Source organism: Spinacia oleracea, chromosome 3, assembly GCF_020520425.1.
Source record: "Spinacia oleracea cultivar Varoflay chromosome 3, BTI_SOV_V1, whole genome shotgun sequence".
Lineage (NCBI taxonomy): Eukaryota > Viridiplantae > Streptophyta > Magnoliopsida > Caryophyllales > Amaranthaceae > Spinacia > Spinacia oleracea.
This window is the reverse complement of record NC_079489.1, coordinates 1,308,825-1,329,342: the sequence shown is the minus strand read 5'-3', so window position 1 is coordinate 1,329,342 and position 20,518 is coordinate 1,308,825. Positions and strand designations below refer to the sequence as shown.

At 37.7% G+C, this 20,518-nt stretch overlaps 3 protein-coding genes across 4 annotated transcripts; 1 reads left to right on the top strand and 2 right to left on the bottom strand.

The window, feature by feature from the left end:
* Positions 1–3,277: 3,277 nt before the first annotated feature.
* On the bottom strand, positions 3,278–6,208 carry LOC110782422 (xyloglucan galactosyltransferase XLT2-like). The gene has a single exon (XM_021986574.2). The coding sequence runs from the start codon at positions 5,005–5,007 to the stop codon at positions 3,607–3,609; it is 1,401 nt and encodes a 466-aa protein (XP_021842266.2). The 5' UTR covers positions 5,008–6,208; the 3' UTR covers positions 3,278–3,606.
* Positions 6,209–8,667: 2,459 nt separating this feature from the next.
* On the top strand, positions 8,668–17,407 carry LOC110782419 (M phase phosphoprotein 10-like). 2 transcript variants are annotated; one of them, XM_056838282.1, is made up of 14 exons: positions 8,668–8,905; positions 11,423–12,196; positions 12,377–12,426; positions 13,232–13,412; positions 13,500–13,607; positions 13,699–13,836; positions 14,795–14,863; positions 14,958–14,999; positions 15,160–15,228; positions 16,086–16,157; positions 16,284–16,337; positions 16,457–16,598; positions 16,729–16,791; positions 16,879–17,407. In XM_056838282.1, exons 2-14 carry the CDS (start codon positions 11,495–11,497, stop codon positions 16,890–16,892), a joined length of 1,704 nt encoding a protein of 567 aa, XP_056694260.1. In that variant the 5' UTR covers positions 8,668–8,905; positions 11,423–11,494; the 3' UTR covers positions 16,893–17,407. The 2 variants fall into 2 exon arrangements, 1 of the variants encoding a protein (XP_056694260.1); XR_008929659.1 differs by lacking the exons at positions 16,457–16,598; positions 16,729–16,791; positions 16,879–17,407 and adding an exon at positions 15,512–15,569.
* A 1,271-nt stretch (positions 17,408–18,678) lies between these two features.
* Positions 18,679–20,518, bottom strand: LOC110782418 (xyloglucan galactosyltransferase XLT2). The gene has a single exon (XM_021986572.2). It carries the CDS (start codon positions 20,348–20,350, stop codon positions 18,821–18,823), a length of 1,530 nt encoding a protein of 509 aa, XP_021842264.2. The 5' UTR covers positions 20,351–20,518; the 3' UTR covers positions 18,679–18,820.

Genomic DNA, 20,518 nt, shown 5'->3' with positions numbered 1-20,518 from the left:
AAGCGATCAGAAGTCCTCGAAACACGCAATACACAACTCCACTATAGTATAATCACATGTAAAGATGGTCGTGGGGTTGTGACAGGCCGTGTTTCGTGCCGAGCCCGCGTATTATGGGCTTGAATTAGCCCTATCCATGTGATGCCCGTTTGTTTCGTATCACACCAAAAATTCCAAAAGGCGATACAGACACAACCAAACCTACTTACCCTCGTTTCGGACATTCACACTTAGGCATAATTATCATTCAAGTTAACATGATTTGGTGTGTCGTGTTTTTTTCAAAAAATACAGCCTAAGCCCAACCCATAACCTCTTGTCTAGACCGTACCTTTATCGTCCTGGGCTGGGCTGGGTTGGGCTGAGTTTCTTACATCTTTATTCACACGTCCAAACGATGTTCTATTTTATGGCCATCCCACAATAGACCACTAAGCTTATGTATACTAGCTTGTTTGTTGAGTTGGTGATCTCTCCAAATGAGGTAATGGGTTCTCCACTTTTGGGCCTTGATCCTTGGATATCAAATATCCCAAAAACATAGGCCCAATCCAGTAATCTCTTTCGATCCAGTCCACTATTCTCTTTTGTATCCATATTAGTCTAAACTCCGATTTAATCCACTAATCTCTTTTTTCCCCCCACTAACTACAAATATCCATTTCGATTAATTAGAAAAACACAAAAGTCTTTTCTTGGGTGTGTCAATGGGATAAAAATTGCACTATCTTAACACTTTACTGCATATTTTTTAGGCACTCCCTCAACTCATATTCATTAATCTAATAATTTTACTCCTAAGTACGAAGTATATTTAGAGCTGAGTACATGTACCTAATGTCTTTTTTTTTGTCATAACTTTATCGGTTTTGTTTATTTATGATTTAGTACAACCGAATAATAAGAAAAGAACCGATTCAGAGTACACCTAACTATACATAAAGTTAAGAACAAGATAAAAGTTTTCATATACGGTTGTATGTCATTTTTATTTAAATGAAATGTAGAACACGTACTGCGTATAGTATCGAGTTTCGAGTATCCAACTTGTCAACTCTTTTTTTTTCAAAAGAAAAATACATTGAAATTAGGACAGACTTCTGTCAATATTGTATTAGGATAGCCTTCTAAGGTAATAAAATGTAGAACATATACTACGTATTAGTGTGTTCAATTTTCGGATAAAAGATCTGATCTGGTCCAGAATTTTCTGATCGGAAAAATGTGATCCGAATCCAATCCGAAAGTTTGGGTTATCCGAAAATTTCGGATCGGATACCCGAAAATGCAAATCAATCCGAATATAATTTATTTTTTTTAAAAATAGGGTGCTAGAACCCATCGGTGCCAAATTTGAAATTTTCAGCCACACTGCGCGCGTTAGTCATTATAAATGGGGGAGCGAGAATTCGTACATGAGACCTATCGTATTCAGTTCAATGCCATTACCCAATAGGCAAAACACCATTGGTAAACCAATAGAAATTATAGAGGAAAAAAGATTCGAGCCTGAAACCTATCGATTATCCTCTATCATACATTAGTATCGATTCATCATTAGTGGACTTATAGAATAAAAATAAAAATAAAGGCTTCCCCATAAACTTCAGAGTATAAAGGTTGTAAACATGTAGGACCAAATCATGATTTGAGAGATTCCATTCGTAAAACTTGGCTGCTTTCCCACTTTATCATATCAAATTATCAATGAACACCTCTTCAACAAAAGCTGGAATTTTTGAAATTGTTTTTTCATTAATCTACCACACTTATGCTTTCGAAGAAACTTAATTAGGAATTATAAATCATAAATTAAATTATTAATCCGTATTATATAGTACACCGTGGCATAGATTATCGCACGTTAGTTCTTCGTTACTCCGTATTTGATTAATCGGGTATATATAAAGGCAAAGGGAGAAGTCAAACTTAATCATGAGGCAAAGAATAAAAAGAAAGGAAAAATTGATGTCAACAATTCAAAATATGGGTAGTTTGCTTTAAAATGTACGGAGTATTAATTTTTTTTATCGAGGCTAAATGATCCTAACTTTTAAGAGTATCATTTCAAACGCGTTCTCGTGCATAATTGACTTGCTCAACTGGTTAATGTAGCAATAAAAACGACAAGTCAATAATATATGATGAATGTTTTGAGCTGATACTCCAAAACTCAAGACTTAATTAAGTTAATAAAAAGGCGAGTCATTTTAAAGCAGACCGTCTATAATTAATTAAGGTTGTTGATGTCACTTTTTTCTAGCTAATAAAAACCAATGTGTCTTTTCAATTAATTAAGTTGGCTTGTCTAGTTATCTAGTTCTTAATTCCATGTTTCATCAATTATACAAATCATTTTCATAACAATAATAGAAGATCGATGACTACCACATGAAGCCAAGAAGGCATGAACTCCACTCCTTATTTGAATAAAAAGTATGGCCTATGTATTTGATAAGTTTGTAGGTTGTGGTGGTCCATCTTAATTACTTCTAATTGTCCAAATTAATGCATCAACCATCAAATGAGTACCCAATTGTTTCATTATTTGCCTTGTTTATGGCAACAACAACCCATGCTCTCATTGCCATTCAATCCTTTTGGTTGACATATACACATCAACTTAAGTACGGATTTGAAGTTTCACAATCGTCTTACCAAGGTTTCGTCCTCTTCAACTAGTATAAATCAACTTAACAATAATGATTAGAAAATAACAATTTCATAAGTATTCCAGATCTGTCAATTAAACCAAATAAAATCGTATTTTTATGTGAAAATGTGTAAAGAAATAAATATCAAAGATCCGTTAAATGGAACAATACATAAAATGGGTTGTTGCTTACGTGATAAAATAGACCAGCACATACGTACTTATTTAACTTTCGAACACAAGTGTTAATCATATTTTTAGATAGATAAGTTACCCATAGGGTAATAGGGTCGTACCATTATTGTTCTCTTAGGGCATCAATGGATAATGGGTGTGTATTGCTTTATCCGACCTTTACCCTCCTAGCCTCAAACTGAACTATCATACACGATCTTTCCATACAAAATATGCCATATTGCCATCACACACAACTTTGTAGGAAATTAGTGGGACTAGATAGAGACGCACACACTTCGTGTACAAACCTACATACGTACGAAGTATAAAATAAAATAATACTCCGTACGTACAAACAAACCTGTTTTTAATCAGTATCATTATACACTCCATCACACAACATAAATTATGCGACATATGATCTCAAAACCTGAATTTTACTATCTATTGAATGAAACAATGTTTTTCTCGTATTGAAAACATTGCAAGAAGGAAAGATAAATATACGACATCATTAAAAATGATCATTTACGTATTAGTTCATAAAATATGTAACAGTTACCCTACTAGTCATCGCCTCTTTCAAATTAGTCAGCTCAACTACGTATATCTAACGCTTGAGCAACTCCCAAACATATTCATGGTTGATCTGGCTCGACTAGAAAATATAACTGTTACCGATCACTTTATAAAGTGGACACTATTCTTGTATGTAACACTATAGCAGTATAGCGTATGATTATACACATTTAGTCGTTTACTCATCTCTAAGCTAATTACATGTTAAGATCATGCTCTCTTTTTTCCTTAACTCTCTTTAAAACACCATCAACCGCAACATCAATAGCATCCTTCATACTCCCTAAACCTTCATTAGGTTTTGCATAAATAAACCTAGGAATAAAGTCCACAACTTTTTCCCTCATCTTTTTTACCTCCTCTTTACTAAACTTTTCTAACACACTTCTTACCAACGTCCCATTTTTAACCTCATCACGGTGAATAAAAACCGAATAACTTTCCGGTTCACCCGGTAAAAACCACTCATATTGAAGATAAGCCGACCGCCTCCAGAAAAAAACCGGTATCGAACCGGCCAACATACAGTCAAATATAGACCGACGCGTGTAACTATCACCCCTAGGCTGTAAGCAAAACTCCGAGTCAAGAAACGTTTCGAGGATTCGAGACGTTCCGTTAGAACACTTATTACCGCTACAGTCCACGACTCGGCATGACTCGGACGAGTTCCTGCATTGACTCAGTAAAACTCCCCGGAAATCGTTAGCAACCCATCCCCGAGTCGCACCGGCGAAGCAGAAGAGAGAGTGTCGCTCACGCGACTTAACAAAATCCTGCCATAAAACGACGTCGTCTTGGCTATTAGGGTGGAATCCAGTGGGGTAAGGTACACCAACATCGAAATAGTCCCAAATATTTTTCTCGATCAACAACCGTGTAACATTCATCATCAACGGTTGATTTATACACTTTGAACCCCAATCTTGATCACTATAACGTCGGAAATCCCATGTGATCCTCCCCATGGTAAGAAAATGATCCCAACCGTTGGATTTGTTAAAATATGGATACTCCGACCCGACCCATTTAAGCATCATTTCGCAATGGTGGTCTCTTTCTTTCGGGCCGTAATCGGAGTATAAATATTTTCCGACGGCAATTCCGGCGTAAAACGGGATGTAGTATGCAGTAGCAGATTCCGGTTCAAGGGTGCGACATTTATGGGAGAGTAATCGGTTATGGAACAGAACTTCGGAGGCGAATTGATCGGTGAAGTACCAAGCGTCGGCGAGTTTTTCCGGCATTATTTGAACGTTTTGTGTCGCTTTTTTGCCGAAACCGTCGTTTGAGAGGGCCCCACACCAGGACCCCCATGGGCTTGACTTATCGCAGTTTGTGTAGAGGTCGGTGTTGAATTGTGGTGGGAGGTCGTAAACGAAGATTTTTCCGAGGTCGCATTGTTCGGTGGTGGTGGTGGAGGTGGAGGTGGAGGTGGAGATGGTGACGGGGAGAGGGGTGGGGGAGGAGAAGAGGAACGGTGGTCGTTGACCGGAGAAGGAGAAGAGGAGGAGGAGTTGAAGGAGGAGGAAAGTGGAGAGGAGGATTAAGCAAGGGTGGTGGTGGAGGAGAGAGGTGGTGTCTGATATAGGAAGCATCAGAGACTCAGAAAGGAGGTTTTCCGGCAGTATTTTACCGGCGACAGGGGATTTGAAGGAATGAATTTTAAAAGACGGTTTTCCGGCGGTGTTATAACTGGTGGAAGGAATTTGACTGCAATGTTGTGGTGGTTGTTGTGGCGGGGGAACAGGGGATGAGGAAGAAGAGAGGGAAATTGCGGGAAAAACGGTTGGTGGTTTTCCGGCGATTGTAAAGGCGACAGGTAATTTGAAGGAAATGGATAGCAAAAGACGATTTTCCGGCGATGTTGTAACTGGTGGAAGGAAATTTGACTGCAATTTTGTGGTGGTTGTTATGGCGGAGGACAGCGGATGAGGAAGAAGAGAGGGAAATTGCGGGAAAAACGGTTGGTAGTTGTTAAGAAGTGACAAAGTGATGTTTATTGAAAGGTTTGTAACTCTTCGGTTTTCCGGCGGTATTGTACCGGCGACAGGAAATTTGAAGGAAATGGATTGTAAAAGACGGTTTTCCGGCGGTGTTGTAGTGGTGGAAGGAAATTAGGCTGTAATGTTGTGGTGGTTGTTGTGGCGGGGGAACAGGGGATGAGGAAGAAGAGAGGGAAATTGCGGGAAAAACGGTTGGTAGTTGTTAAGAAGTGACAAAGTGATGTTTATTGAAAGAAAGGTTTGTAGGGGGTGAGGAAATTGGGGTGAGGACGTGAATAGGAGTTGTGGGCTTGTCATATACGGCGTACGAAATTATTGCTATTTTTTTGTGAGTATTATTTTTTAAAATATGAGATTACTATTTTTGTTTTTTATAATGCAACTGAGGTCATACAAATTAATGAATTATTGTTGTTTGTTACCTTCAAAACAGCCCTCCAAAAAAAATTTAATGAATCGAATAAGTGAGAGATAATACTAACTTGTAATTTATCGTATTTAATTTATTAATTTATTAATTTATAACACATGAAATAGCATCAAAAGCCTTGTTATATTTAACCCGAACAAATGGGTTTTGACACAAAAATGGTCAACACTGATCGAGATGGAGGGTTGAATTGTTCATTAACAACCCAACCTGTATTTTAATAAGGCCTAGCTAGTAGTCTAGTACGATCGAGTACTTATATACGAAAATTGTTAAAAAAAGAAGATTCGATATGATATTTGATATGTGCTAGATTGTTTCATACAATTACTAAAAGTACAATTGATCAAAGAAAAATCTAACGTATCGGACCAATTTGTGAAATTTGCCTATGTTTAGTATCACCCCTAAGTTTATTCACCTTGGCACCTCGCCATAGTCAAGTTTACAACCACTTATTCTTAACTATATACAAAGTACTTCTTGATGATACTAACAAATAATACAATATACCAATTCGGTACGATAGACCATACGGAGTAGTCCGTGTATGACTTCGATTTGGAGATGGATTCTCTAAGAACAAATGCATTACCATTTACTAAGTAAATTTTTTGGTGTTGACTAAGTTTTCTCAACAATATTTTGCGTGTGTTGATCTCTCCACCTTAAAAAACCCAATCTTCCCAAAATCAAATCTCTTATGTGTACCTTTCTTTATGGGTTCTCCGTTGTAGAGCAACACACAACCAATAAGGTACTAGTTCAAAATGTTGTGAGTTGTACTAGCTTGTGTCAAAGCGGATGCATTTTTTGGATCAAGAGCCGCTTAATTTGTTGTACCGATCATTTTCCTTTATTATGGGCGTGTTCGGCGGTAGCGTTTGAGGTAGCGGGTAGCGTTTTGACCTAGTCAAGACGCTATTTGTAAAATTTGTAAGTGTTTGGTAAAGTAGCGATTTAGGTAGCGGTTAGCGGTTGAGGTAGCGGTTGGGTAGCTTTTGTCAAACGTTAAAATTAGTCGCGTTTAAGGTAGCGGGTAGCGCTTGACAAATTTATAATAAAGTTTTAAATAATATTCTTGCGTTTATTTTTATTTTTATAATATCAACCGCTACTTTTACCAAACACCTATATTAGTTACCGCTACTTTGACAGCTAACCGTTACCCGCTACTATTCACCGCTACTCGCTACTTTAACCGCTACCCGCTACTCAACCGCTAACCGCTACCCGCTACCGCTAATTTTGCCGAACAGGGCCTATGTTTATGAAGTACAGTATATGAATGAGTACTCGGTGATTATTATGTAAAAGTTGAGGTTGGGTTAATCTCTGTCATCCAACTCTCTCATTGATCTAATGATGTTGATAGCCATAGTTATTAGAAGAAAGATGAATGATGGGGGAGCTTTTGATCGAGGGTGGTAGGGGAGATGAACAAGTACAAATTTTGTTTGCTTTTATTCTTACGATAACTAAATAAGTGTTGGTTTTCCCTCAAATAAAAAAAAAACCAAGAAAAACACAAATCATACAATCAAGATTTCTAATACCCTTTCCCACCAGCTTCATCCAAAACCACAATCGAAAAATGAAATGTGTTTGCTGTGAACTTGGCAAAGACTACGAGCAACACAGAAAAACGACAATCGGGAAGTTGTTCCAAAGCCTTCAATACGGTGAAATTCAAAGGCGGGAAGTGGAGTGTTGAAAAAACGGGACGAGGGGAAGTAATATTGTTTGACTGTTCTAATGTTTTATTTACCAAGCTTGCTTGGTGTGGTTGGTTAAGAATTGAACTCGTGACATTTCAATTCATGCCAACTGGAATTGCCTTGGGAATATTTGAATGGGTGATGATAAAGGTCGCAAGTTGCGACAATATTTAGTTGTCGCAATCTTACGTGTCGGAGTTTAATTGGTACATATAGGCGCCACGTATGTTATGTGTCATCAAAATATTTTTACTATCAATACAATATTTTTACTATGTAAATATATAAATAAGGTAGTCGGTATAAATAAGGAAACAAATTAGAATATTATGATTTTCCTACCTTTTTTTCAAACATGTATAATAGATTATATAAGTTAAATATTTTAGTTTCCAATTTAAATCATGACACATAAGCGTGCCATGTCATCATTATGACACGGCTTAAAGGTCGCATGTTGCGACCTTTATCATTTTCGTATTTGAATTAACCGATTTAACTCTCTTGTTCTTTTAAAACGACACTAAGTCGGACTTGTCCTTAACAAGAGGTGTTAGTGTGTGTCCAAACCATATTTTGTTGGAATAGCACAATAAACAATGACATAATACAACAAAATAAGTCTGAGTTATGCATAGGCATCTAAATAAAACGAAATTCACAATATTTTGTGCACCACAATTGATACGTAGACTCAAGTCGTGTTTTATTTTAACTAAAAGTTTCGCAAGACATAACCAACCTAACTTCGCAATCGACATGTAACAGGTCACGACAAAGCATGACAAAATCCTTTGTTTTTTTTTCTTTTCTTATTACGGCGTAGAGCTGATCAACATGAGACCGACTCGAAAATTAGTGGGGTTTGCACAGAACACTCGGATTCCAGGGCCAACCTGACCTTTTAAATTTTATTGGCGGTTTTGGGCAACACAAAACTACACTTTTAGTTATAGATTTGGCCCGACTCAAAAAAAACCGCTATGCACAAAATCGACCTAGAGCTTGACCCGGCCCAATTTAACGGGTAGAATTTCAAGGCCACGGCCCGGCCGAACCCGGCCCACCTTTTAATTATGTCTATTACGGCGGCAACATTAACCAGACGCGATAATTGAACTCTACCAAGTACTCCATCTTCTCTGTTCTGCATTTCTGCCCCCCAGAAAATCTCGAGGAGGGACGAAGGAGAAGATCATTGAAGCGAAGATTAATGGCGGGAATTCGAAGGCTTGAGAAGCAATGAGAAGATAAGCGTCGCAAAAGTGAAGAACTCAAGAGCAAAACTGCTTCCGCTCAAGGCCAAACTGGTCTTCTTCAATTCGGTTCCGGCACTTCCGAGGTCATACATTTCTCTCTCCACTTATTATGTATGTTTTGGGTTCATGATTATCGCAAATTGAAGTGTTCTTTGTATTCAATTTGATGAAAATTTTAGTTTTAGGGTTTTACTGATGGTTGCGATTTTAGAATCTTTGGTATTAGGGTTTAAGGTTTTTTTCTATCAATCGGAAATTATTCTGGTTTTTTCGTCTTTTATTTTGAGTGATATTGAACCTAATATTTCATTTTTTCATTCGTATTGGTGACGCACAAACACACTATTTGTTTCTATTTTATATGATGTAAATTCCTTCAAAAATAAATACTTCGTATGATGTATATTTTGAGTGTTGCAATGTGAAACTAGAAAGGTTGGAGCATTTATGAACTAGTGTAGTTAGGATTGCTGCAATTACGAGGATTTATGGACATCACGTAAGATATTGATACCGAGCTTAACTCGGGGAACAATGGACATCGCGTAAGATACTGATACCGATCTTAACTTGGGGAACCAACTTTTAAGTAGAACTGTCGTAATTGAGAAAATGAATTTTGTAAGAATGTAGGGATTTAGGGTTATGAGCTTATGATTCTTTCGTGGGTTGTAAGCTTATGATTTATAGCCAATTAGCCGTATATGTGGTGTCATTTGTGATGGCTAACAGACCTTCGATGGTGTGCAAAGTTAATAATTGATTCGGGATAGTAACGACTTGAGCTCGGTTTAGTCACTTTGAGAGAAAGATCTTTGATCAATCACTTGACTAAGTCTTGAGACTTTTCAAAACAATGAAGATGTAAAGAAAGTGATAGTGTGCACAGTTGGTTGAATATAGTCAGCGATAGCCAATAGGTCTCGAAGAAAGTTTACGATAAATCTCATCAATCTTGTCAATTGTAAGGATCTTCAAATAATCATACATAAAAGAGGTTTTTAATGAAAGGCTTCCCTTGGTGCAGCGAGGTAGGTCTTGTACACCCCTTTCCGATTACAGCCCAAACTCGACAGACCTGAGTGAGTTTGTTGTTTACCCTTTGGATGAGGTGTTTTTTTTTTTTGTTGTTTATGTTTCCTGGAAGTCCTTGCGATGTTCCCTACTTTCCTTGAACACGGGATGCTAACTAAGAGATGCAATTGTGTTCTTAGTGGTAGACAACCCCAATTTTATGTGGTGTAGATGAAGGGCGACGTTCCTTTTTGGTTCTCGATTGCCTTTTCTTGACGTAGTCCTTGAAAAGAATCAAGACAAAGTGCATAGGAGTTGGGATTAGAATACTCCCATCTCATGAAACACAACTGCAAGTATCGTGCCTAATAAGTGGGTGCTAGAGGGCTTTATTTTGAAGGCTATCTACTTAATTTTCTTACCCTAGGATTTACTATTCTTTATTGCTTGAGCTCTACTCCCTCCACTTCACTAAAATGATTACAAATTTTTTAGGTAAAAGTTTGAAATCTTTGACCAAATATTGCCACCCATACAAACGTGAAAATGCTATCCTGTTGTGTCTTGTTTGATTCGTCTTGATTAGTATCTTAAGAATATTAGTACTTTATAATATTACTAATACATAATTAAAGATATTAATGACGAAATGTGAGTATTGGAGACCGTAGGGAAAAGCAAGTATACCCATTTTAGTGAAATGGAGGGAGTATAACCTTTTTCTTTGGTAGGTAAGGTGGCTAGTGTATGTGAGTTGTGATGACCTATAGAGTCTCAGACTCATCACCATCTTACCTCAAGTACTCATGTTATATGACTTATATCCTCTGCACTTCTACTTTGGTATTTACATACTTCAATTTGGACCAAAACGTGGAATATTTTCTTAATTAGCCGGTTGTGATATATCCATACATGAGTATCAGGGTATGCGAGTCTAAGTAACATAGGTGGTGACTCTTTTCTTGTTCTTCTCCCTGTCCCCGCCCCCCTCATGAGGAAGTATGGTCACTGATCTGTTAAGTTTTCTGTGTGTAGAGAACATTGCTAGATGTTGTGCTATTGACTCGTGGAGGACACTGTTAAGTTATCTGTTTGTGCAGTTCATTGTTTTGAGCTCTTTAAGAAAGCGATTTTGAAGAGTGGAGCCGGATTCCACGATATTACAAATCTCACTGTCATCTTGTTTAATCCCTTGTTATTGGAAACTTCCTTTGTCATCATTATCATTGGCAAACTCTTATTTGACCGTCTCCCATATGGGCTGGTCAAACCAGCTTTTGATTTGTCTATTTTATTTCTTGAAGATAATTGTTTATATTAAATTACTATTCCATTTTCCGCTGCTTTGTGTCGTCTACTTGTCTGTACGATCTGCTAATTTGTTGAAATTGAATTTGAAAAATCAGTATACAAATTATATGTGCATCGTTGACCTCTTTTCGTAAGATATATAAGGTGATCTAAGAATCTTGCCCTGCTGTACTCTCAAAGGAAAAAAAAATTAAGTATCTTAACTTGCTGAAGTGAAATAATAATTTTCTGTTTAAATATATACTTAATCCACTGCCTGATAAATGTTGCAGATTTTAGAGACCGCATTCAAGAAAGAAACTGTTGGTGTTGGCAAGGACCCTACTGTTCAAATTCAATCAACAATGGCTAAACCAGTCGAAGAAAAACCAGGCATAGAAGCCATTAACAAGCTTAAATCGACAGACCCACCATTATTTCTCTCTCCAAGTCCCGACCTTTCTTGCTTTTCCCGCTTAGCCTCCCAACATATCTTTGCTTCGCTCAAACCATTCTCTCCCAAATCGCCTTTTGACCAGCTTCATTTACATGGGTTTGACGCTGAGCAAATTTGGCAGCAAATTGACCTCCAATGTCAGCCTTTAATTACCTCTCTTAAACGAGAAATCAAGCGATATGAGAAAAATCCAGATAAAATCTTGGATCAGTTTGGGGTATCTGGGGCCAATGGGGTGTTGGAGAGAAGAATTAAGGAAAACGGAGATGTGGGTTTGGAAGATAGTGAGGAATTGAGTGATGAAGATGAGGATGAGGAGGGAGAAGATAGGGAGTCTGAGTCTGAGGAAGAAGAGGATGATGATGATAATGATGAAAGTGGGGAGGAAGAAGAGGAGTTGGAGGATGATGGTGATGGAGTGCCAGAGGTTGAAGATGATTTTTTGAAGATTAAGGATTTGGAGAAGTATCTAGTGAGAGAGGAGGAGAAAGAATATGGGTCGGAAGAGAAGAAGAGTAAAAAGAACAAGAAGAAGAAAGGACGTAAAAATGTTGATGGTGATGAAGAGGATAAAAACGAGGAGAGTGAGGAAGAAGAAGATGATGATGAGGTGAGGCGATTTACATGTTTATTTTTAATAATTAATCTATGATTTTTTGTACATGTGATTTTAACAACAAAAAGAAAAAAGCGAATTTTTCTATTAATTAATTGTTTACCTATGGAAATTTGGTATGTTTGAGTTGCTTTACTACTTGGTGGTTATCTGACTTGTTGTTTGATCATGTAGCTTCTCATGTATGGTGGAGATGGCGAAGACGGGTCTGACGGTTCAATCAGGTGCTTCTTTTATTTTTTTTGTCTATTTGATAATTATATGTAGAAAAAGGTTGGAAATATTGGCACATATTGTGTGAAAAGTATGAACTAGATTACTGGCAACTAGACCAATGTGCTTGAGTACTATGTAATCTGTTTTATTGCAGAGTTGAGTTTTAAGTTTTCAATCGAAGTAGTTACCTACTAGCTTTTTGTGAAAGGCTGTGCTATCATGACTATCTTGAAATATGGTGACATCAGTTTCCTGTTTGCTGCGTAGCAAATCATCCGTGTGCCTTTGAAAGATAGATGTTCATGAACATGCTTATTGCTTAAGAACCAAAGGCAATGAGTCTGCAATAACTAGTGTAGATAAGCATGGTGTGGATAATCTTGTTCAGTTTATGCGTAGTCATGAACTCATCAATGTGGCATAGTAATAAGAATTTGGCGACTTGTGGTGATTATATTTTTATTGATTGTTGGTTTGCTGTAAATGAATACAGTACTTATTTTTCGCATAGCCGCATAGGTAAAAACCTAAAGGAGTATTTTTACAGGGGGGCTTTGTTGGGGGAGGGGGGGGGGGGGGGGGGGGGGGGGGGATAACAAAAAATAAAAAGTTCTGAGTTCTTGAAAATGTTTATACATGAAATCTTATTTTTATTCCCACAATCATTTTGATACGTTAGTCTTGAGCATAGGTTTGTTGCTAGGCAGAACACTATTTTACTTATTTGCTTCCACTATAAGATCTATGACCATTGCACTTGTTTTAACCATCTAGTCTGGGCTAATTACTCATTCTGCATTTCACAACTTCTAGATATGAAGATTTCTATGTTTCTAAGAAGAAAACGCCAGTAACAAAACGGAAACGAGTTGACAAGTCAGATGACTCTGATATGGAGGATGAAAATGTTGATGATTCTGATGACGCAGAGATGGAGGATGAAGATGATGATGATGCTGATGATTCAAAGATGGAAAATGATAATGACGAGCAGGTAGTTGAAATGATCTGTTGTTACTGAAATGTGACATATTTTTCTTTTATTGTTTAATATTGAGCTTGAGTTGCTGTCCATTTCCAGAATGGAAATCTGTCTACTTATGAGAAGGCGCGTGAAAAGATCCAAGCCAAAATAAAGCAGATGGAAGCTGAAAACTTGGCTCCAAAAGATTGGACCATGCAGGGAGAGGTAAATTATTATTTTTGTCATGTATGGGTGTCTTGTATATGAACCTGCAGCATTTTACTAAGAATCTCCTGGTTATGGTTACTATGAATAGATATCTGCATCCAAGAGGCCAGTAGATAGTGCATTGGAAGTGGACCTGGATTTTGAGCACAACATGAGGCCGCCTCCTGTTATAACAGAAGAGGTGACAGCATCTCTTGAAGAAATTATAAAGAAAAGAATACTTGAGGTAAAACTTGATGTCTTATGGTCAATCTTTATGTTTTATACTTAATGCTAGATTACCTTATTCACTGTAATTGTACTAGTAAGACATTATAGATGCTAAAAAAACCAAGATTTATTTGTTTAAACTTCTGTTGATTAATAAGGATACTTGACACTTCAAAACCAACAAAATGCGAACTTTTCCCAAAAAAATAAATAAATTTGCCGAGTATGACACTGTCCATGACTAGCCAAAGCTCAACATCAGGATTGGAGTCTCAGTAGTCAGTACAATAGATTGAATTGGACTTGCTTGCTAACCACAGTGTACATCAAGTATAGATCACCTTTGAAAGTCCCCATGCTACTGCGTTCCTCAAAGACTAATATTAAAAAAAACCTACCCAAAATCCTACTATTTGGCTCCAACATAACTAATTGGATGGTCAAACACCCATTTATCTATGTGCGTCAAAATAGATTTCAGATTGGACCCTACACCCTGCAATTTTAAATTTTTAGTGTTTCTACGTCCTTCACTTTTGTCTATGAATACTTCCTCTGTTCTCTTATAATTGCAACACTTGTACGTATACGTTTATTAAGAGAAGAGAAGAGAAGGGAGAGGGAAAGTGGGTAGTTAACTCCATGTTATTACCCAAAAGGCAAGTGTAGAAGTTAAATTCACCACTTGCACTCAAAACCCCACTTGCAGATTTGCTATAATGTAAAAGTTACTATTAGTACAAGGAAGTATTGCGAATTTTTAGAAAGATCCCGAACAAGTGTTGCAACTTTAAGAGAACGGAGGAAGTACTTTTTACTTGATTTGTTTGTATGAAGTTTGCTAGTGTGCTCAAAATCCCATGCTTTGTTCTTCACCTCCTCACTAGTCACTATCACCATTCTCATATTATTTGACGGGCATGCACGCTATACTCAAGGAAAATGTCCTAAGCGTAGAAATTTCATGTTTTCAGGGACAATTTGATGATGTTCAACGGGCTCCTAAATTGGTATCTGCAGCACCTAAGGAAACTAAAGAGCTGGTTTGTTCTCTTCCTTATTCATGTTCTGTATTGTCTTCAATCTTTTATTTCCATGTAACTGACCTGCCTGCTTTTTATCTTACCTTCTGTGCAGGATGATCATAAGAGCAAGAAAGGCCTTGGTGAAATTTATGAGGTCAGATCACTTTCAGGAATGCATTGTTTTCCGATCTATCTGATTTTATATGATGTTTGCGTGTTTGACCAATGTAACTTATGTGGTTTTTCTTTTCTCTTTCTGAACCACCATAAAGAATTCTAAAGTTATTACTTACTTTTGAATGAAATTCTTGCAGGAAGAATATGCTCAGCAGGCTGGGTTTGTGTCGGCGCCCTTGTCAATGAATGATGAATTGAAAAAAGAGGTATGTACATAATCATATACTTCGGATATTTGTTATTGGTTGGGTCAACAGTTTTTGGCTTAGTACGTTCGGCATTACAATTTCCTTCTTCCCTTCAATTTCTTCTTAATTTTTTCCTTTCTAGCTGTGTGATACATTGTCATCTAATTCTGTACCCCCACCGCACCCCCCGAACTGGTACAACGGTACACTTTTAAAGAAGTTTAACAATGATAGGTAGCTAATTATGTTCCCGTACCAAAAACGTACCTTAACTTTGGTAACTGTCAAACCACAAGTGCAGGTCTGGCTTGATTCATCAGGTCATGTCCTACCTATCGTGTGAGGAAAAAGTCTACTCTGTAAGTTGTCTGCCCCGATTTTGGTAATGTTATTCTTGAAGGTCTATTTTTCTGTTCTAAAGCTCAGTCTAACACAGTAAGGTACTTCTATTCATTAGTACGACTTAGTGTCAGTTCAGTCATAATTCTTGCTGTGTGGTTGTACAAAAAGCATCTATTCCCCAGATCTTGCATAACACTATTAAGTTTATAGTATTAAGTTTATAATGTAATGGTCAAACATTATAAAGATGTTTGCTTGGGATGTGGAATATTTAGTAAATATTGAAGCTTTGGAGTGGAAATCTTTCATCAAATATTGTGCGCAACAAATCGACTCTGTAAATTCCCAGCGGCTATCTTAATGCAATGTTCTAGAAATATTCTCAACGTAGTCCAAGTTTCTTTAAGCTGGTTTGAATTATCTCAGTTTTTAAGTTTTCAACCAATAGTCTGGCTTGGACATTTTTCTGTTGCACCCTGGTTTGAAATAATTTTGGCTTCTTATATAGTTAACCATGATTTTTTTTTTGCCAGGCAAGCGATTTGTTCAAAAGATTGTGCCTGAAGCTGGATGCACTTTCCCACTTCCATTTTGCTCCCAAGCCGGTATGTTTTCTTCGTTTCTATCCATCCTATAACTAGGATTAGTAAATTCTTATGTTCATAAAATTATTAGTTTTTCGGGGCTCAAGTCAAGTTTCCTGTGCTTAATCACTATATTTTCCGGAACAGGTTGTGGAGGACATGTCTATTCAGACCAATGTTCCTGCTTTAACCATGGAAGAGGTAGGAACTTGCCTCCTACTGTATCTTTTTAGATTTTGTATTAAACTTACACAACTTTTCATGTTTTCTGGATTTATTTAATGTGGTTTATTTGGTTTATCGTGCTTTTTCTTGAGCAGGTTGCCCCGGTAGCCGTATCGGATGCAGCTATGCTTGCTCCTGAGGAAGTGTTTTCTGGTAAGAAAAATATCAAAGAGGATAATGAGTTAACAAAGGAGGACAGAAAGAAGAGGAGAGCCAAAAAGAAGAGAAAATTCAAAGGTAAAAGTTGAATAATATGCAATTCCGTTTTCTGGATTTTTTTATTTAATGTTGTATCTTCCCATACTTGAATAACATACTAACATGCGCGCTATATGTGGATTCTCTCTTGGATTTTGCATGATTTTAGCTGTAAGTGCAAAAAAAGCAGCAAGCACAACGCCCAAGAAACCATCTCAAACTCTGAATGAAGGTAACATATGAAGTTGTATTGATCAGTTTGATCAACTTGGAAAAGAAATTTGAAATATTTCACCGACATTTTCTCCCAATTGTGCAGGCAAGGAGCAGTAATAGTGTTCCTTAAAATTTTAAAACAGTCCATTAAGATTTGAAATACAAGCTGTCATAGAAGAAGATGACAGTCATTGGAGGTGGCATTTGATCGTCAACTAGGTGAAGCCACACGAATTGAGGCAGGTGTACAAAGAGTATAAACCAATAAAGGAATGTGGTTGGTTTTGTTAGGAGCTCCATGCACAATTTTGGGAAGGTTTTTATCTGCAGTTGTTCAATCTACCTGCATATTCTGAGTTGTGCACCCAAATTTCCCAGCATGGTTACAGGTAAGAAAACATTCAAATGAACGATGGAACTGTTTGTGAGAACTAGTTCAGCTGACTAGTAAACAAGCTCGATTTCTTTTTAAAACTCTCAGTTCTGAAAGGTTATAATATATGAGAATATATATGACTTCTTCAGTTTAAGTTTGTGGGAAGAAATGGAATATCAACGTACTATTATGATTGTTATTTTTATCCTAATATATTACTGCCATATATTAATACGAAGTATGTCTGTATGCTCAACTGCAAGTCTTGAGCTACACCTTTGTTTAAAAGAAATTTAGTGATGATTGGATCTTTTGGCTATATTTGTGATTCCCTGTTGTTCAGTCTGTTTGGTTTTTGACTCAGATTTGGCATTTATTTCAAACAAAAATAAAAACCTTATTATGCCCTAACCCTGCCACTTCCTCTGTTCACAGTAGTTGTATTGGTTTAATTTTTTACATTTTTTTTTATACACTCTCATTTAATAAAAATATATTGTAAATAACTAGTATTATAAAAATACTGCCTCTGTTTTTTTTTATAAACGCATTACTATTCACACTCTCTTTTATCTTTTTTTGTGATTTATAAGAATTATATAGTCATATATTAGTCCATCATGATGGGAAGATCCCGCCCAAAGCTAGGCAGATAGATAGACTCCTTTCCCGCTGCGAGTGTCCCAAATCACTTGGGTGGTGAAGAAGATTTTTGGGCTCACCCTTATGCTTGTTCTCTCTCTCACATAAAAGCAGCGCTCTATTTGAAATGATGTGCGGGGGCCCTTATGCCTCTTCTTTGAAACACTTTGGTAGTGCTTTTGAATCAAAGTTCCTGCACGGCCTAATCAATAGTTCAAGTCACACACGGAGGACTCACTGGAATAGTCCTGGCTAATTCTGGGCTTTAACGTCGAGTGACTTCGTAACCTTTGCAGCCTAGTTCGTTATCGTTCGAAATCCTATTCCAACTGGGTGGCCACCAGAATGCGTGAACGAGCCGCTGCTCGGCAAACAGGGCGATCACTTCGGTTAAAGCAAAGCCCCCAGGGTTGGAACCCACTCTTTATAAGTTTATACTTCCCACAATGAGAGCAAACGGGCCGGTTTACGCCCCCTTCAACTGCAAGCACCCTGGCTTCAGAAAAGACTTTTTACCCTTTCTAAGAAAGTCATTTAAGTCATCGATTGCCTGTGTGAGATTTTTAGATTCGTCGCGATATATATTTTCAAAATATCAATTTTTGTTTTATAATTTTAACTAATTTATGATTAGAGAGATCAATGGATAAGTTTGTATTATAATCAAATGGTGCAATTATTAAAAAACCAGAGGAAGTATACATTAAGAGTAACCAAGAATAACAAAAAATAATGACATTTATCTTTACGGAGTAATAAATAACATGGTCAAAGTTAGTTTGTGAATTGCTATGTTGCTCGGACTCTTATTTGAATTCATGTATCGAAATAGTTGTCCTTAATTGTCGTAAATAGCATAATACGCCATTTTAGTAAGATTGATCATACAAATTACGAAGTATTATTGCCATAAAATATGACTCGATCACACTTTACAAAGTGGACAAAAATATAGTATGTGTAACAAGCTAACAATAGCAAATAATTATACACAAAGTAAAAAATAATCATATATTCTAAACTATAATTACCACTTATAATTAAACTCTTTTTGGTCCTTGATTCTCTTTAAAACCCCATCGACGGCAACATCAACGGCATCTTTTACGGTTCCCAACCCTTCATAGGGTTTCGCATAAATAAATTTAGGAATAAATTCCACAACTTTTTCCCTCATCTTTTTTACCTCCTCTTTACTAAACTTTTCAAGCACATTTTTTACCAATGTCCCATTTTTAACCTCATCACGGTGAATAAAAACCGAGTAACTCCCCGGTTCACCCGGTAAAAACCACTGATACTGATAATAAGCCGACCGTCTCCAGAAAAAAACCGGAATCGAACCGGCCAACATGCAATCAAAAATAGACCGGCGCGTGAAACTATCACCCCTAGGCTGTAAGCAAAACTCCGAATCAAGAAACGTTTCGAGAATTTCCGACGTTCCGTTAACGCATTTATTACCACCGCAGTCGACAACTCGGCATGACTCGGACGAGTTCTTACATTGACTCAGTAAAACTCCCCGGAAATCGTTTACAATAGTGCCACGTGTAGCACCGGCGAAGCAGAATAGCGAGTGCCGCTCACGTGATTTTACAAAATCCTGCCATAAAACGACGTCGGATGGGTTTTTGGGGTGGAATCCGGTGGGGTAAGGTACACCGATATCGAAATAGTCCCATGGATTCTTCTCAATTAACAACCGTGTGATGTTCCTCATCAATGGTAAGTGGATACATTTCGACCCCCAATCATGATCTTTTGAACGGCGGAAATCCCATGTGATTCTCCCCATGGTAAGGAAATGATCCCAACCGTTGGATCTGTTGAAATATGGATACTCCGACTCGACCCATTTAAGGACGGTTTTGCAATGGTGGTCTCTTTGTTTTGGGGTGTAATCGGACCATAGATATTTACCTACTGCGAGTCCAGCGTAGAATGGGATGTAGTACGCTGTAGCAGATTGCGGGTTTAGGGTTCGACATTTGTGGGAGAGTAGACGGTTATGGAAGATTATTTCGGAAGCGAATTGATCAGTGTTGTACCAAACTTCGGCGAGTTTTTCCGGCATGATACGGTTGATTCCGGTTGATTTAGTTCCGAAGCCGTCGTTTGAGAGGGCGGCGCAGCGGGAGCCCCAGGGGCTTAGGTTGTCGCAGTTTTTGTAAATGTCGGAGTTGAATTTTGGTGGAAGATCGTACACGAAGATTCTCCCGAGCTCGCATTCTTCTGAATTAGGGCTTGGATTGGGGGAAATTGAGTTAGAGTAAGTGTAAGGGTTTACAATGGCGACGGAGAAAGGAGCGGAAGTGGCGGTGAGCGATACTGGACGATGGCCGGAGAAGGAGAGGAGGAGGAGTTGAAGGAGGAGGACGAAGAGGAGGAGGCATGAGCGAGGGTGGTTATGGAGGAGAGAGAAAGTGAAAAGTGAAGGTTTACTGAAATCAGAGGTTGAAGATGACGGTGACAGTGATAGTAATTTGGGAGGGGTTTTAGGTTTTTTTATAGGTCGGTCTGGAGAAGACGATGAGGTGTCTGTTACAGGAAGCATGGATACGATGGTAAAGTAGCTTGAGTCGACAGAAATGGATATTTTCCGACGGTCTTGCCGGAAAAATGATCGGAAAAGTGTGAGGAGGAAAAGTGTTGGGAGTTGGGAAAGAGAGAGTGACAAAGTGAGGTTTATGGGAACAAGAATTTGTTGGTGGGATTTTAATTA

What these genes read in the sequence shown, in the direction of transcription:
- LOC110782418 (XM_021986572.2), bottom strand. Translation starts at nt 20,350, where the DNA reads ATGCTTCCTGTAACAGACACCTCATCGTCTTCTCCAGACCGACCTATA.
- LOC110782419 (XM_056838282.1), top strand. Translation starts at nt 11,495, where the DNA reads ATGGCTAAACCAGTCGAAGAAAAACCAGGCATAGAAGCCATTAACAAG. An exon ending in CTAAGGAAACTAAAGAGCTG is followed by an intron (nt 14,864 to 14,957) that starts GTTTGTTCTCTT and finishes CCTTCTGTGCAG; the next exon opens with GATGATCATAAGAGCAAGAA. An exon ending in ATGATGAATTGAAAAAAGAG is followed by an intron (nt 15,229 to 16,085) that starts GTATGTACATAA and finishes TTTTTTTGCCAG; the next exon opens with GCAAGCGATTTGTTCAAAAG.
- LOC110782422 (XM_021986574.2), bottom strand. Translation starts at nt 5,007, where the DNA reads ATGCTTCCTATATCAGACACCACCTCTCTCCTCCACCACCACCCTTGC.